This window comes from Tenrec ecaudatus, chromosome 18 (genome assembly GCF_050624435.1).
Source record: "Tenrec ecaudatus isolate mTenEca1 chromosome 18, mTenEca1.hap1, whole genome shotgun sequence".
NCBI classification, from domain to species: domain Eukaryota; kingdom Metazoa; phylum Chordata; class Mammalia; order Afrosoricida; family Tenrecidae; genus Tenrec; species Tenrec ecaudatus.
In genome coordinates, this window is record NC_134547.1 from 11,817,069 (window position 1) to 11,831,798 (window position 14,730).

Consider the following 14,730-nt stretch of genomic DNA (forward strand, 5'->3'; position numbering starts at 1 on the left):
CAAAACAAAAACAGACTCACTGCCCAGGAGTCAACACAAACCCATAGAGACCCTATAGGGCAGGGCAGAGCTGCCCTTAAGAGTTTCTGGGTCTATTTACAGGAGTTGAAAGCCTCATCTTTCTCCCACAGAGAGGCAGGGGGTTTCAAACCCCCAACCTTGGGGCTGGCCGCCCAAGGCATAACCACTATGCCAACAAAGGGATCCTGCAGGGACTTGAACCTGGGCCTTTTCAGCCTCGCCCTAGGGGATCCCAGGTATCCCCCCCTGGAACCCCGCTGGCTGCAGCCAACAGGAAAGCAGAGCATAGAAAAAGCTGGGGTAGAAAAAATTGGGGTAGCCCTTGAAGTCGCACCCCCGCTCCTGCATCCGTGGAGGCGCAGGGAAGGATGGAGAGTGGCCTTGGAGAGACGCATCCGCTTCCACTCGGCCCTGCCGCCCCCGCGCTGGGGCCCCAGCAAGCCACGGCCGGTTGCCATGGAGCCCGCGGGCGCGCGCGGCGCGGGGGCGCGCGCGCACAGAGCCAGTGCGCAGGCGCGCGGGGCGACGCGGCGGGTCCTCCCTCGGAGCCGCGGGATCGAGGCGGGGCAGACGCCAGCGCTTCTGCTCCCGGCTGCGCGCACCTGCAGCTCCTGCGCAGAGCTCGCGCCCCGGCCGCCCCTCACCTGCCCGCCGCGCCGTCGACTCCCGGTGGACAGCCAGGACCAGGGACGCCACCGAGCGGCCCCCGCAGCTTCTCCGAGGCGTGTAAGCCCCCCCGGGGCCGCCGGTTTTGGGGTGGGGTCGGGGATGCTGAAGCGCGGCCGCCCGCGCGCCAGCCTCGGAGTGGGGGGCGGGGGACCCCAAGATTGCCCTCCCTCCTTCCCTCCTTCCCTCCCTCCCCGGGCATCTGACCCGCTGCCCTGTCCTTTGCAGGACCGCTCGCGCCACCGCCGCATCAGGTGCCCGTGAACATGGCGGCGGTGATGACTCTTCTGGAAGACTGGTGCCGGGGGATGGACCTGGATATCCACAGGGCCCTGCTGGTCACCGGCATCCCGCAGGACTGTGGCCAGGTGGAGATTGAGGAGACCCTGCGCGTGTTCTTCGCCCCGCTGGGCCCTTACCAGGTGCTCAACAAGATCTTTGTGAGGGAGGACAACGCCAAGGCCGTCCTGATTGAGATGGGGGAGGGCGTGAACCTGAGCACCATCCCCCGCGAGGTCCCCGGCCGCGGGGGCACCTGGCGCGTGGTCTGCAGAGACCCCACCCAGGACGCCGAGTTCCTGAAAAACCTGCACGATTTCCTCGAGAGCGAGGGGCGCACCGTGGAGGATGTCGTGCACCTGCTGCAGCTCAGCAGCGGCCCCCCGCGCGCCGCCAGCCGGAACCTGCCCCAGGAGAACTGGGCCGAAGCGCTGGGGGTGCTCCTGGGCACGGTGGTGCAAGTCGTCTTCCACATGGACGCTGAGATCCGCCACCGGGAGGAGGCCAGGGCGCTGGAGATGGCCGAGGCCGAGGCCGAGATGGCAGCGTGGGCCGCCGAAGCGGGGCGGCGGGTCAAGAAGGAATCGGGGTCCGCGCCCGGGGCGGCCTGTGCCCTGAAAGAGGAGAACCCCAGCGGCTGGTACAACGTGGCCCAGCAGGGGCCCCGGCCCGTGGCACCCAAGGCGAGGGCGAAGAACTCCCCCAGGAAGAAGAAGCAGAACAAAGCCCCCAAGCAGGAACCCATGTTCTGGAAAAAGCCCAAGGGGGGCCTGGCCAACGGCGCAGCCTGTGTGCAAGAGGCCGAAGCGCAAGAGGCCGAAGGCATGGAGACCTCGGAATGCGCCCGGGCCAACAAGAAGGCCCCCGTGAAGCAGGAGGAGGCCACCCCGAAGAAGCCAGGGGCGAAGTGTGCGCGAAAGGTCCGCCGAGACCCATCCCAGGGTGCCCCGGCCGAAGCCGAGAGCCTGGGTGGCGTCTCGGAACCAGACCAAGACGGCAGCCAGGAGGCCCCACCGAAGAAGAAGGCCATGGGATGTGGCGCAGCCAAGAAGGTGGCCCCCATGAAGAAGAAGAAGAAGGTGAGCCTGGGCCCTGTCTCCTACGTCCTCATGGACCCCGAAGAGGCCAAGAAGCCGCCGGTGAGCCCCAAGAAAGGCCCGGGCGGCAGGAAGGATGTCGCAGTCCAGAAGGGCCCGAACGACCCAGAGCCAGACCCAAAGCCTGCACCGGTGCCCGCCTGCGGGTCACAGGACCCCGAGGCCGAGGCAGAAGGCGCCCCCGAAACCTCCAACGGTCAGAGTGACCGCAAAAGTAATTTAGAGTGTGTGGCCAAGTGGATGATGTGGGAAGAGCAGGAGTGGGAGGTGGAGGAAGACCCACCCAAGGGGGAAGAGGCAGTGGATCCTTTGAAGGAGGGGGGCCACAGTGCACCAGAGGGGGAGGAGGAGGAGGGGGAGGAGAAGGAGAAGGAGGGGGAGGCGGCTGAGGCTGCTGATGCCACAGAGAAGGTTCCAGAAGCTGAGAACCCCTTTCTTCCTCCTGGGAACCCCTGAACGCCACCGTGGGGTGGGGGGGTCCGGGGGTGGGGAGGCGTAGGAGGTGGCAACAGCAAGCTCACCAACCAATCCTTTACTGACGTGCCGCTGTGGTGGCCTCGAGCCACTTCATCTGACCCATCTCCCTTGGAAAAAAAAAAATCTCATGGGTTGGGGTTTTATTGTTTATGGGGGGGTGTTTGTTCCAAGAGGAATCCTGGGGGGGTCGTAGTTCATGTCTGCCCAGCTGGATTTCCTAAGAAAGGTTTGGGTTTGTTGGGTTTTTTTGTGTGTGGTGGTTTTTGTTTTGTTTTCTCGCCAGAATCCAGGAGGTTTTGATTTAGGCCGGGGAAACGCTCGGCCCGCAGAGTGGGAGAAAAGACTGAGAAACCAGCACCGAGGCCAGAAAGAAGATTTTTGTTGTCCTTGAACGGAAGAAGGCAACAGGGCGCTCCGTTCGGGGACCTTGTTTGTGGGTTGATGGCCTTGGAAGTGGGAGGAATTTGAGGGGGAGGGAGGCTCATGGCGGCCATTTCGAAGAGCAAGGCAGACATGTTCGTCCACCTCGTCAGGAGAGTTTCCGCAGACCCGACCCGTGTGCCCCTCCCGCGTTTCATCTGCCATCTTCTCGTCATCTAGCCAGAGGTGGGAAGGTCCCAAAGACTTCCTCTGGAGGAAACAGAATGCCCATTAGACGTGGAAGGCATTGAGTTTTAGGATACACTGGCAGGGGGGTGGGGAGGGAGAAGAGGATTAAGAACAGTGGTTACCCCTGGTTTCCATTTGGGGGGTGAAGCTCCTTCCAGAAGCATCTGGGGAGGGGACAGTGGGAAGAGAACAATTGAGGCCTACCTAGGTTACCCCGTTCCCCCTTAGTCTTTCTCACATGATAGCAAAAGAGTTCTGGGGTGGGGGGGGGGATCTTAAAGCACTTAGCTGTTCATTTCTGTTTTCTGAATAGTTGTTAAATTCGACCAGCATTCTAGCCGTTAAGGGTGGGGGCTGGGGAGTGGGTTGGATCAGAGGTGCAGGTAACCCCAGCCCCCTGTTTTTCAAACTGTACCCTGGAGAACCTCCTCCCCCCAAGGAGAACCTCCCCGCCACCACAAAGATTGCACCCACCTCTGGTTCCTTTTCATATTGTCATCAAAAGTGGTGAAACGTGACCACGCGCCTCAGTCGCGCACCCAACTGTGCCATAGCAGAGCACCAAAATGCCCTTCGTGTACATAGGCTCACCTGGTGTTTTATTTTGTATAAGTCGAGCTCATGTTTTTCCACCTGCTCTTTGCCTTCGAGTGAGTTTCATGTCCTTGTTGTGACCTTGATGAGGAAGGGAGAAGGGGTGAACTTCAGCCTCATGCACGTCCTTGTAATTAACTCTGTGAACGCCAGCCAACCTGTGTATTCTATGCGCTCCTGCCCGTGCTGTGTTAAGTAATCAATCCTCAATAGTTCTAGTCTTTGTAAGGGGATGGGGGGGGGGGAGGGGGGTAGGGCGGGTGCCTCTGTTCTGACCTCCGTTTTTTGTGATCCAGAATGTGAACTGTTGGTTAGCTTTTGTTTGCCATTCAACTCCGAAACCCATATGCGTCGTGGCACCTTGAAAGAAGATTCCGGCCGAGTACAAGGGAAGAGGGGAGAAACAAAGGGACCGGTTTCCAGCTGCAGCTATGAGTCCATGGGGGACCCCGCGGTTCCTGGGGCTCGTGGAAGCAAATTGGACTCGCTGGGTGAAGCCAGCCGGCAGCTGCCCAGCTCCTGATTCCAAAGCCGAGTCAACGAGGGCCTCAATGTGTTAATGGGTTGTACCAAGCTCCAATAAAATTGGAATGTGTTCGTCATAAAATAAAGTTGAGCAAATATAGACGCTTTTCTTTCTTTTTATTTGAGGGCGGGGTGGGAGGTGCCCTGGAGGGCACAAGTGCCTTAAGCTGAGCACTTGGGTTGCCAACCAAGAGACTGGCTGGTGGAGCCCATTGAGAGGTGCCTTGGAAGAAAGGCCTGGTGACCCCGAGCAGGAAAATTAGCCATTGGAAACCCTGCAGAGCATGGCTCTACTTTCACCGGTGAAGCCCTGCAGTGTGTCAGAAGGCGCATCCGGGCAACTGGTTCCCATGGTAACTGGCTGGGGGTGCAGGGAGGTTGGTCTCAGGCCTGGTGCACAGGGCTGTTTGGTTTGAGAGGCAACCCTGCTGAGCAGCACCCACTGCCGGAGTCACCCTGCCAGCTTTGAGTGGTGTCAGACCTGGGTGGTCGTCAGCCTTCCACGGGAAGGGAAGCCACTGAAATGGCTCCCCCCGGGTGCTGTGGCCTTCCTCGGTTGTGAAAGGCTCTTCCACGGTTGTGAAAGGCTCTTCCACACGGAGGAAGCTTCTCCCACCTTCCAGAGGTTTCCCGAATAGGTAGCAGATGAAATGACCATCAGACCCGGGTGATTTTCAGCCATTGAAAAGGCTCTCCTTTTTGCTGTGCCTCTTCTCTGACGCGAAAGGTTTTTCTGCAGGCGGCCGGGGGGAGCTTCTCCCACCTTCCAGAGGTTTCTGGAACAATAACCGATGACATGGTGTGCAAGTACTTGATCTCAAAGCAACTGGAAAAGGAAAAACACTCTCTTACCCTCTCCCGAGACAGAGCCTTCCCACTGCACCCTAGCTAGCCCGTCCTGGACTGGGGTGGGTCCCTAAGTCGCCATTATCTGGGATCTTTGTGGAAACTCTGGGCCCTGCCACTAAGTGGGGGCGGGTGGGGGGCAGCCTGCATCTCACGCACTTGCTCAGGAAACTTGCTCTCTGCACAAAGGCTGATGAGTTCTAGTTGGGATCATGTCTGCTTGGGGGAAAGGCCTAGGAGTTTGGGAAGGATGGCGGGAGAGAATCAGAGACGGGACGTGTGCACAAAACCCAAGAAGGACACTTGGATCTGAGGTGATAGGAGCGGGAGGACACGTCACCAAAAATAACCCCAAACCAAACTGCCTGTGAGCCAGTTCCAACCACAGCTACCCTAAAGGACAGGGCAGTAACTGCCCTGTGGAACTCATTTTTCAGGGAGTAGAAAGTCATCTTTTGCTCTGGTGGGGTGAGTGGTGGTTTCAAACTGCTGACCTTGTGGTTAGTGGCCCAGCAACTAACCCGCTCTCCCTCCAGGTGCCTGGAACGCTCTCACAAGGTTCATGTAGTTCTTTCCCCTGCTCCCCAAGCGCATCCTTGCCCCTTCACCCTTGCCTCTCTCTCCTGCCTCACCTCCTCCCTCTCCTCCCACCCACCTGCCAGAATCTCAGAGATAACCCTCATAGGCCCGTTATCACATTTAGCCTCAAACCAAGGCAGCCTGGGGAATGGCGTACCCTGATTGGCCACCCTGGGTCCCACACCTCACAGTGGGTGCAGGCCTAGTGATAGAGAGCAATCCTTCCAGACTTAGTGGAAGAAGAGAAGTGGTGATTACCAAAGGGCCTGATCTCCCTACTCTATCCCCCTCCCCTTCCCCTCTATCACCTTCCCCCCCTCCTCCTCCTCACTTCCCCTCTCCCTCTCCCCCTGCCCTCTCTCTGTGTCTCCTTATATTTGCTGCTTCTTAAATTCTTTCCGGCTTCTTCCTCCACCCTCACCCCTTCAAGCAGCCTACACGGCCACCAGGAGCTAGCCTGATGTTCCAGATGCTTAGGAGATCCGTCACCTCCCTCTGGCTTCTAGTTCAGGGCTGTGTGCCTCTATATGTAAACAGCCCATGCAAATCACTAAGAGAAACAGGGGTAGCTGACAAAGCAAGTCACAAGCAAAAGACGGACCGGGTCTGACTTTAACGTGAGAAGACTACCTACATATCATAGACGCACACGTATAGACGCCCAATCTCGCTCTCAACTGAACACTGAAAATTCAAGGGAAGATTTGCTGCCCACCCACCCTCCGTCCCCCCTCAGCCCCTGCTATCAGATTGGTCAAAACAAAAAAAACGAAGTCCCTGCCATCCAGTTGGTGCCGACTCATCCTGACCCTACAGGACCGACAGGGTGGAACCGTCCCTGTGAGTTTCACTGAAATGATCACTCTTTGGGGGAGTAGAAAGCCTACTCTTTCTCCTGAAGGGCCGGTGGTTTGGGACTGCCCACCTTTCGCATCACAGTCCCGTGTGTAACCACTAGGCTACTAGATTTCCATCCGGCAGGTAAAGTGTGCTAAAATCGACAAGGGGGAGGGGTTGCAGCCACTGCCTCAAGATGTAGCTGGGAATGATGTAACCTTGGGGGGGGGGGTAGATTTGATAAGATCCAAGCCCTTCGATCTACAGCTTGGAATTCCCTCCCCGCCTCACCTCCCACCCCCATTAGATCCGTACAGTTTTTCCGGTAACTCAGTCTCGGTCCTCTGACCCCAACAGGTGTGTCAGAGAACTGTGCCTCCTGCCTTTCCAGGGGGTGGGTCTTTGAGAGCGGACTGCCAGGCCTTTCTTCAGAGGTACTTCGGCATAGACTCAAGCCTCCCAGCTGAGTGTGTGGGCCGTGGGCACCACTCCAAGACTCCCTCTCTTCATGCTGCCGGGCAGGATCCTGGGCCACAGGTCGGACTGCTCACCGCACGATCGGCAGTTCGAAACCAGCAGCCGCTGCTCGGGAGAGAGGTGAGTGTCCCCACTCCCACAAAGAGCTCTTCTCGGGGAAGGCGTTTGACACATGTGGATCATAACACAGCCTAACACGGAGAAGAACAGGGACTCCACAACCCCGCGTTGTGCTCATACATCGTCCAACAAGGGGGTGGGGTGTCGTTTAAAATCAGTTCAATCCATTTTACCATTCCTCATGCTATCGCCCACGGTGTGACCCGTAGCCTCCTGTTTGTAGTACACAACACACGGGGGCGAACAACAAATATTGCTGCAAAATCAAGTCAATGCTAATTAATCATATAAACAAAAGCCGTCTCAGAAACCGACAGGGGGCGGGGGGCGTTTCTACCCTTTCCTACCAGAGTCAGAAACCACTCAGTGGCAGGGAGGCTTTGTTTTTGGGTTTGTTAGTGGAAAAGGGGAAAAACACCGACAGAGGCCATGACTAAAAGCACTCTAAGCCCGTTGCCAAGGTGATGAGAGGACTCTGACTCAGCCACCCTGAAGGACAGGCTAGATTGACGCATAAAGCTCCCCTGGAATAGACTGCCGCCTAACCCGCCTCTACTGTTCTTTCTAACAGCCCCCGGCCCACCCCAAGACCTCTTTCTGCCACAATTCCTTCATTAGACCCCCATACTTATTGGGCCGACGGTCTCCTTTTCCAAAAAGAAAAAAATAATTACTCAGCACCTCTGTTTTCCCCCCGCCCCACCTCCACCCCCACCCCCCAACAATGAAAAATGTTTGCAGTGGAGCCCACTATCCAGGATGAAGCTTAAATATCTACTTTTTCAGAGCCTGGGTGGTCTTGTGGTTACAGTTGAGCTGCTAACTGCAAGTCCAGCGGTTCGAAACCACCAGCTGCTTCTCTGGTCAAGGAACGGGGCTTTCCACTCCCGTAAGGAGTTACCGTCTTGGAAACTCACAGGGGCGGTTCTACCCTGTCCCAGAGAGTCGCTGTGAGCCAGCACCCGCTGAACGGCAGTGGGGTTTGCTGTTGTTTGCAGCCTGCTGGGCCATGCCACCAACTCCTCCTCCGCAGAAAGACAGGCCTTTCTTCTCCCCCAAAAGGCCACAGGTTGGGAATCCCTTAGTTCTACGCTGTCCTACAGAGTCGCTCACTGGATGGCAGGGAGCTTGGTTTGGTTTTTGGATCATTTCAACGTTCCCCCAGCAGGGGTCGGCATTGGTTTGGGTAACTCAATCTGGGGAAAGACCCTGTCCACTCATCGAGGCCCTGTAAGATACGTTAGGGGGAGTGGGGAGGGAGGGGGGAAAACGAGCAGCTGATATTAAGGGCTCAAGTAGAAAGAAAATGTTTTGAGAATGATGATGGCAACAAATGTACACATGTGCTTGACACAAGGGATATGCATGGATAGTGATAAGAATTGTACAAGCCCCCAATAAAATGATTTAAAAAAAAAGATACGGTAGAGCTGCCCTTGTGGGTTTCTGAGACTGCAACTCCTTCTGGGACCAGAAAGCCTCATTTTCCTCTGCAGACAGGCTGTTTGTTTCCAAAGGCTGACTTTGTGGTTAGCAGCCCAACATGTAACAACCTCCACCACCAGGGAGCAGAAAGCCTCCCCTTTCTCCTCTGCAGTAATGGGTGGGTTTGAACCAATGACCTCTGTGTTAGCAGCCCAAGACAGCTCGATATGTAACCCACTGGGCCACCAGGGCTCCTTAGGGGAAGCATGAAATCTGAATCTGGAGAAAGACAGATCGTCCGGATGAGGGCGCCCATCGCCACCCCTAGGGTTTTCTTGGCTGTAATCTTCACAGAAACGGATCGCCAGGCTTACTTTGCTGCGTAAGCAAACGACGAACAAACTAATTGGAAACACAGGCCAGGTGGTGTGACCCAGGAATGCTCTCAACGTGGTTGAGCTGCTGATCAAACCGCCAGCCCTTCTGAGGAAGAAACTGAGGCTTACTGCCCCGGTCAAGATTTACAGACTCAGAAACCCACTGTGTCCTGCAGGGCCCGCTGTAGGTCCGAGTCTCATGATGGTAGTATGTTTGTTTGTTTGTTTAACACTCTAAAACACAGCAACAGACATTTGAGAGCACCCACGCCAATGATTACATAGTCCAAACATTAGCCAGTGAGGTTGGCTGACCGCCTTCTCCCACAGATAAAGCAGTGATTCTGTCTTGTCCGATAAGGTTGAAGGTTCAGACTCACCAGCTGCTCCTTGGGAGGTGGGAGGTAGGGGGAGATGAGCAACAACCGACAGAGGCAGTCCTGCCCTGTTCTATAGGGACGCTGTGAGTCAGCATCCACGGATGGCCCAGTGGGTTTGGCTGTTTTTGTTTTTATTGACTTCTTTTTATTCCTCCTCTGTTGGAATGACAATACTGTTTATCTTGCTCCCCTTTCTTACCCCCTCCAACCCTGTCCCAGGCCTCCAGGTAGGCCTCAAATCCTGCTTCTTGCCTTGTGAAAGCCTTTTATCTTGTAGGTGTTTCTTTCTTCTTTTAAATTTAATAAACCATTTTATTGGGGCTCATACAACTCCTATCATAATCCACACATACATCAGTTTGAGTAAAGCACCCTTATACATTCGTTGCCCTCGTCATTCTCAAAATTCACCTTCCACTTGGGTTCCTGGAATCAGCTCGTTTTCCTTTTTTCCCCCCTCCCCCTCCCTCCCCACTCCCTTCTCCCCTCTGAACCCTTAGTAGTTTATAAATTATTATTTTATTTTATCTTGTAGGCGTTTCTAAAGTGGCTTCTTGCAGTGCTGTCTTACTGAGATTGACGCACTTGGCTGAGCACGCGTCTTCCATAGTGTTCCCTGCCAGGAGGCACCGCGGGATTCCTCGTTGTTTTTGAGAGAGATGTGAAGAAGAGCAGGGATAAATCTCCTGAAGGCAGGAGGACATTGCTTGCACGAGAGTGTTGAAAAGCAGAATGCTACCTTGAGGACTCAGGCGCACCTGGCCCAAGCCACACATTCCAGTTGCTTCGGATGCGGGTGCAAGTTGGGGGCTGAAGAAGCCTCGATATGTTTGATGTCGAAAGCCCTGTCTTTCTCCGGAGGGGCGGCTGGTGGTTTTGAACTGCTGACCTTGCAGCAACATGTCACCATGCCTGCCACCAGCACCCCGCATGTGGGCGGGGGGGGCAGTTCTAATCCACCACAGTACATCCCCCGGTGAGTTGAAATTGACCCCACGGTCCCCAGCAACAACGTCTTCTGTGTCTATCTTTGCACTTGCCCATGAAGCTTGGGAGCGGAGGAGATGTTTGGAGAGCTTGGCTGGGCTGTGCCCAGGTTCACGCCGGAACATGCCCGGGCTTGTTCCAGACACCTGTGCCACTCAGTTCCCCCTCTGGGTGGTTCTGCCAGGCCGTTGAATCCTGGCCCTGCCCTGGAACGAACGGCCCTGTCATCCCCAAGACGCCCCGTGGCAGGTGTGTGCAGGGCCACTTGGCTCAGGGACCAACTCCGTGCTCGGCGCACGATTTGGCAGTTCTGCCATCGAATGTCCTTGGCAGTGATGGGAGCAGGCAGTTGTTGGAAAGCATTAGCAGCTCTGCTGCTGAACCCACGTTGCCTGCCGCATCATTCTCCGTGGGGCCATCGGACTGGGGCAGATCCTGCGGTGCCAAGGAAAGCTCTTGGAAGATTGTCCCATGAGAAGACCTGGGTGTTTCTGGAAAAATAAAATGTATCCGATGAGAGTGACCACCTAATCAAACAAACAAATTCACCGCGATCGAGTGGCTTCTCACTCGTGGCGACGCTATAGGACAGGATAGAACGGCCCCTGTGGGTTTCCAAGTCTGTAACTCTTTACAGGAGTAAAGAGTTTTTGCTCCCAGGGAGTGACCACATAAGACAGATAGACAGACAGATAGATAGACAAGTAAATTAAAGATCTAAGACACATGAAGATGTGCCTGAATCTCTTTTACATATTTTAACTCACTTCTAAAATCGGGCGCTTTGTAACACAGGAGCCTTGGTGACATGGTGGTTCTGCTCTGGGCTGCTAATTGCAAGGTTATCAGCTCGAAACTACCCACCGATCCTTGGGAGAAAGGCAGGGCTTTCTACTCCTGCGGGCACTTCTAGAGGTGTTCTCAAGGTCACTCGGTGGCTGTGAGTTTGGTTTGGTGCTCCTGAACCACGGAAAAGAAATTGAGGAGCTAGGCTGCAAACCTCCAGGTGGATCTGGAGCGCCAACCTTTAGGTTAATTGTCCAGCACTTAAACCATTTCTGCCTGGAAACCCCATGCCAAGAAACAAAGCCTGCCTAACCACCCCACCACCCCCTATTCTAGTCCCAGTCTAGAACCCCGAACTCCTAGGAGCCCTGGTGGCACAGCGGTAGCTCGATGGGCTGCGGTCAGCAAGGTCAGCAGTTTGAAACCACCAGCCAGCCGCTCTGAGGGAGAAAGTCAGGGCTTTCTACTCCCGTAAACAGTACAGTCTCAGAAACCCACAGGGGCACTTCTGCCCTGTCCTATGAGGCTGCTGTGAGTCGGCACTGACTTGATGGCAGTGAGTGATGAGTGAGTGAGTGAATGAAGAGGGAGGGAGGGAGTGAATACACCTACCAGACAAACAACCATACGGAAACGTCCAGACAGGCCCATGAGTGGGTCGTGGGTCATTCAGAAGCAGAAGGAGATTTCAAAGGAGAACCCCACACCCGAAAGTGCTAGAGGGCAAAGATGGAGAGAGCTGAAGAGATTAACCTGGCCACCTTCAACAGAAAGCTAAAAAAACACGCTGAAAACCACAACACCCAAAGAAAGGCAAATAACAGGCCCGGTGTGTGGTGGGCGGATCTACAAGTAGTGAGGCACAGAGCAGTTTCCTCCGCGTGTGTGGAAAGCCGACCAACAGCGGGACGGAATCCTCTGGGTAAAAGACCTTGCTCCTCTCTGAGGCGGCCTGGCTGTCCTATCCCGGTGCCCTTGTGCCCCGCAGGCCTGAACTTTTGTGACCCGTAGGGCTTTCAGGGGCGGGGTTCAGAAGTAGCAGATTGCCAGGCCTTTCTTCCTCGTCCTTCATGGGCAGGAAGCTCCCGGGAAGCCCGACAGCATCAGCGCGGCAGATGGGTGGTGGCTGCGTGTGTGAGGTGTGTTGTCCAGAGTGGCAGAGGGGTCTCCTACACAAGAGGGAGAGTTCTCCCCACACCATACCTTGTGGCATCATGATTAACGGGAGCGCTGGACTATCATTGTCCCGTATGACTGAGTGATCTGACCCATTAACCTAGGACATTGTGTTTGAGGTGATGCCAACTTCCAGTGACCCTACGGGACAGGACAGAACGGCTCCTGTGGGACTCCGGAGCTGCCAGTCTTCACCGAAGAGGGGCGCTGGTAGGAAGAAGATGAGGCTGCCTGCTTCCACGGTGCATTCGCAGAACGAGAAGTATGGCGGGCTTGGTAAGCACTTGGTAGCTAATGGCAGCTCTAGGTGTCACCACCCAGTCGGTGACATCTCACAGATACTGGTGGGCACATCGTTCTCCTGAGAGCCGCTGGCGGGTTTGAACCGCTAACCTTTCTGTTTGGAACCCGGCGCTTAACCGCTGCACCGTCAGAGCCCCTTTGCCTAGGTGACCACTGGTAACAAAACCCAAACACCTCACCCTCCAGTGGATTCTGACTCTCAGCACTCCTCTAGGAGAACTGCCCTGGGGTGCTTCTGAAGCTGTTAGCTTTAGGGGGGGGGGGGCTGCGGGCCACGGTTTGGAACTGCTGGTGGATTCAAACTGCCAACCTGTTCATGAGCTGACGAGGGCTTAACAAGCCTGCCATGTTTTAGGTTATGTGAGTCTCACCTCCAATTAGGAGGAAGAGGGGACAGGTGCAGGAGGGAGAGGAGGAGGAGGAGGAAGAAGAAGAAGAAAGAACAATCTGGCGATTGGGATTAAGGACCTTTTTTTTGGGGGGGGGGTTGCAGGCCCATAGAGGGTTCCTTTGTATATATTTTTTGCCTTAAAAAAGCCCAAAGGCTACACCAAGGTCAATTGACATAAGATAGCTCACAAATACAGTGGTCCACACTGTGCGTGTGCGCGCGCCTGAAAGAAGAGCGAGGGAAATCAAGACGCAGGAAGCTCATCTGTTCAGCGGGGCAAGGAACCACAGAAATATCCTTCTCGGCAACCCCAAGACCGGAAGACCGCGAGGGTGCCCACCACTCTGAAAAAAGATCACTCGAGGACATTCCTGGAGAGCGTAGAAGAAAAGTACGCGGGGGACAGAAGTCAGCACCTTAAAGGAGCCCAGGCTTACTGGTCGCATAGCGATTGGTGGGGCCTCAGGTGTTGTGTGTCCCCCACCCCCCACCCCGCCCCAAGACGGTGGCCTTAGTAAGTCACCCTTCCTTCAGGTCTGGGACTGATCTCAACTTAGAGCCATCCACCATTGAAGATCAAAAGGGCAGCATTCACCCAAGGGCCAAATTCAGAGCGCAGGAGGCGTGGAAACCGGGAGTTGGGAAACAGAGGGAGGAAGGGGGGTGATCCAGGATCCGTGGAGGGGATGAATTGAGGAATGGCGGAATGTAAATGTGGAATCTGTCCTGTATGTCTGATGGACAATTTAGACTTTTTTTTTTAAGCCCTAAAGACAAACAGGTTTGCTCCAAATAGAGCCCCCATTGTCTCCTGTCTGGGAAGCTAGCTAGCTGTGTTGTGGGTCAAGGAAAGACTACTTGACACCTGGGTCTTTGACGTTCTTTGTAAACACGTGTTTGCGTGGGAGCCGTTTGGCTTTGCAGGGGCGCCGTCTGACAAAACCCAGCCTGGGTTTGACCATTCTTGCAAAAGTGGAAGACTGGCAGCAGCATTTTCTCTCTCTCTCTCTCTCTCTCTCTCTCTCTCTCTCTCTCTCTCTCTCTCTCTCTCTCTCTCTCTCTCTCTCTGTCTCTCTCCCCTCTCTCTTCCCTCTCTCTGTCTTTCTCCTCTTCTCTCTCTCTCTCCCCTTCCCCCTGCCCCCCAATTCCCCCTCTGTCTGTCTGTAGGTTCAGGAACTGCAGCAAACGCCCACTCTAGGCTCATCCCCGGGCAGATCGCCAATGCAGTGTGTGCTGAACTGGCCGATACCACCCCCTGGTGGGGGTCGCTGGAACGATCCAGGCGGCCCTGCGAAAGCTGGTATCTGTATTTCACAGTCACTAGAAAGGAAGGGAGAAAATATATATTTTTAAATTAGAATACATTTAACCTGGATCCAAACAAACCTCTCACCTGGATCATAAAGGAGATCAAATGATAGGCTGTCAAGTTCTAACCTAACTGCTTCTGCAGCAACCCGCTCTCCAGTGCAGTCTGCGTGTTAGCATGGCTGTTCACAGCCCTGGTCCCGGATCAGAGGGGATTCGCTAAGAGCTAACTGATGTGTAGCCCTTTCGTTAAAAAACAAACACCTGAGATGACAAAACAATAATTTATAAATGATCAAGGGCTCATGAGGGAGGGGGGAGCCGGGAGGGGGAAAATGAGGAGCTGTCTCCAGGGGCTTAAGTGGAGAGCAAAGGTTTTGAGAACGATGAGGGCAACGAATGTACAAATGTGCTTGATGGATGGATGGATGGATGGTGATAAGAGTTGTAAGAGCCCCCAAGAAAATGAT

At 55.1% G+C, this 14,730-nt stretch overlaps 1 protein-coding gene across 2 annotated transcripts; it reads left to right on the forward strand.

Annotated features, from left to right (window-relative positions):
- Positions 1-565: 565 nt before the first annotated feature.
- Positions 566-4,368, forward strand: PNMA8A (PNMA family member 8A). 2 transcript variants are annotated; one of them, XM_075536548.1, is made up of 2 exons: positions 566-747; positions 916-4,368. In XM_075536548.1, the coding sequence occupies exon 2, from the start codon at positions 954-956 to the stop codon at positions 2,517-2,519; it is 1,566 nt and encodes a 521-aa protein (XP_075392663.1). In that variant the 5' UTR covers positions 566-747; positions 916-953; the 3' UTR covers positions 2,520-4,368. The 2 variants fall into 2 exon arrangements, with proteins under 2 accessions (XP_075392663.1, XP_075392664.1); XM_075536549.1 differs by having other exon boundaries at positions 566-743.
- The last annotated feature ends 10,362 nt before the right edge of the window (positions 4,369-14,730 follow it).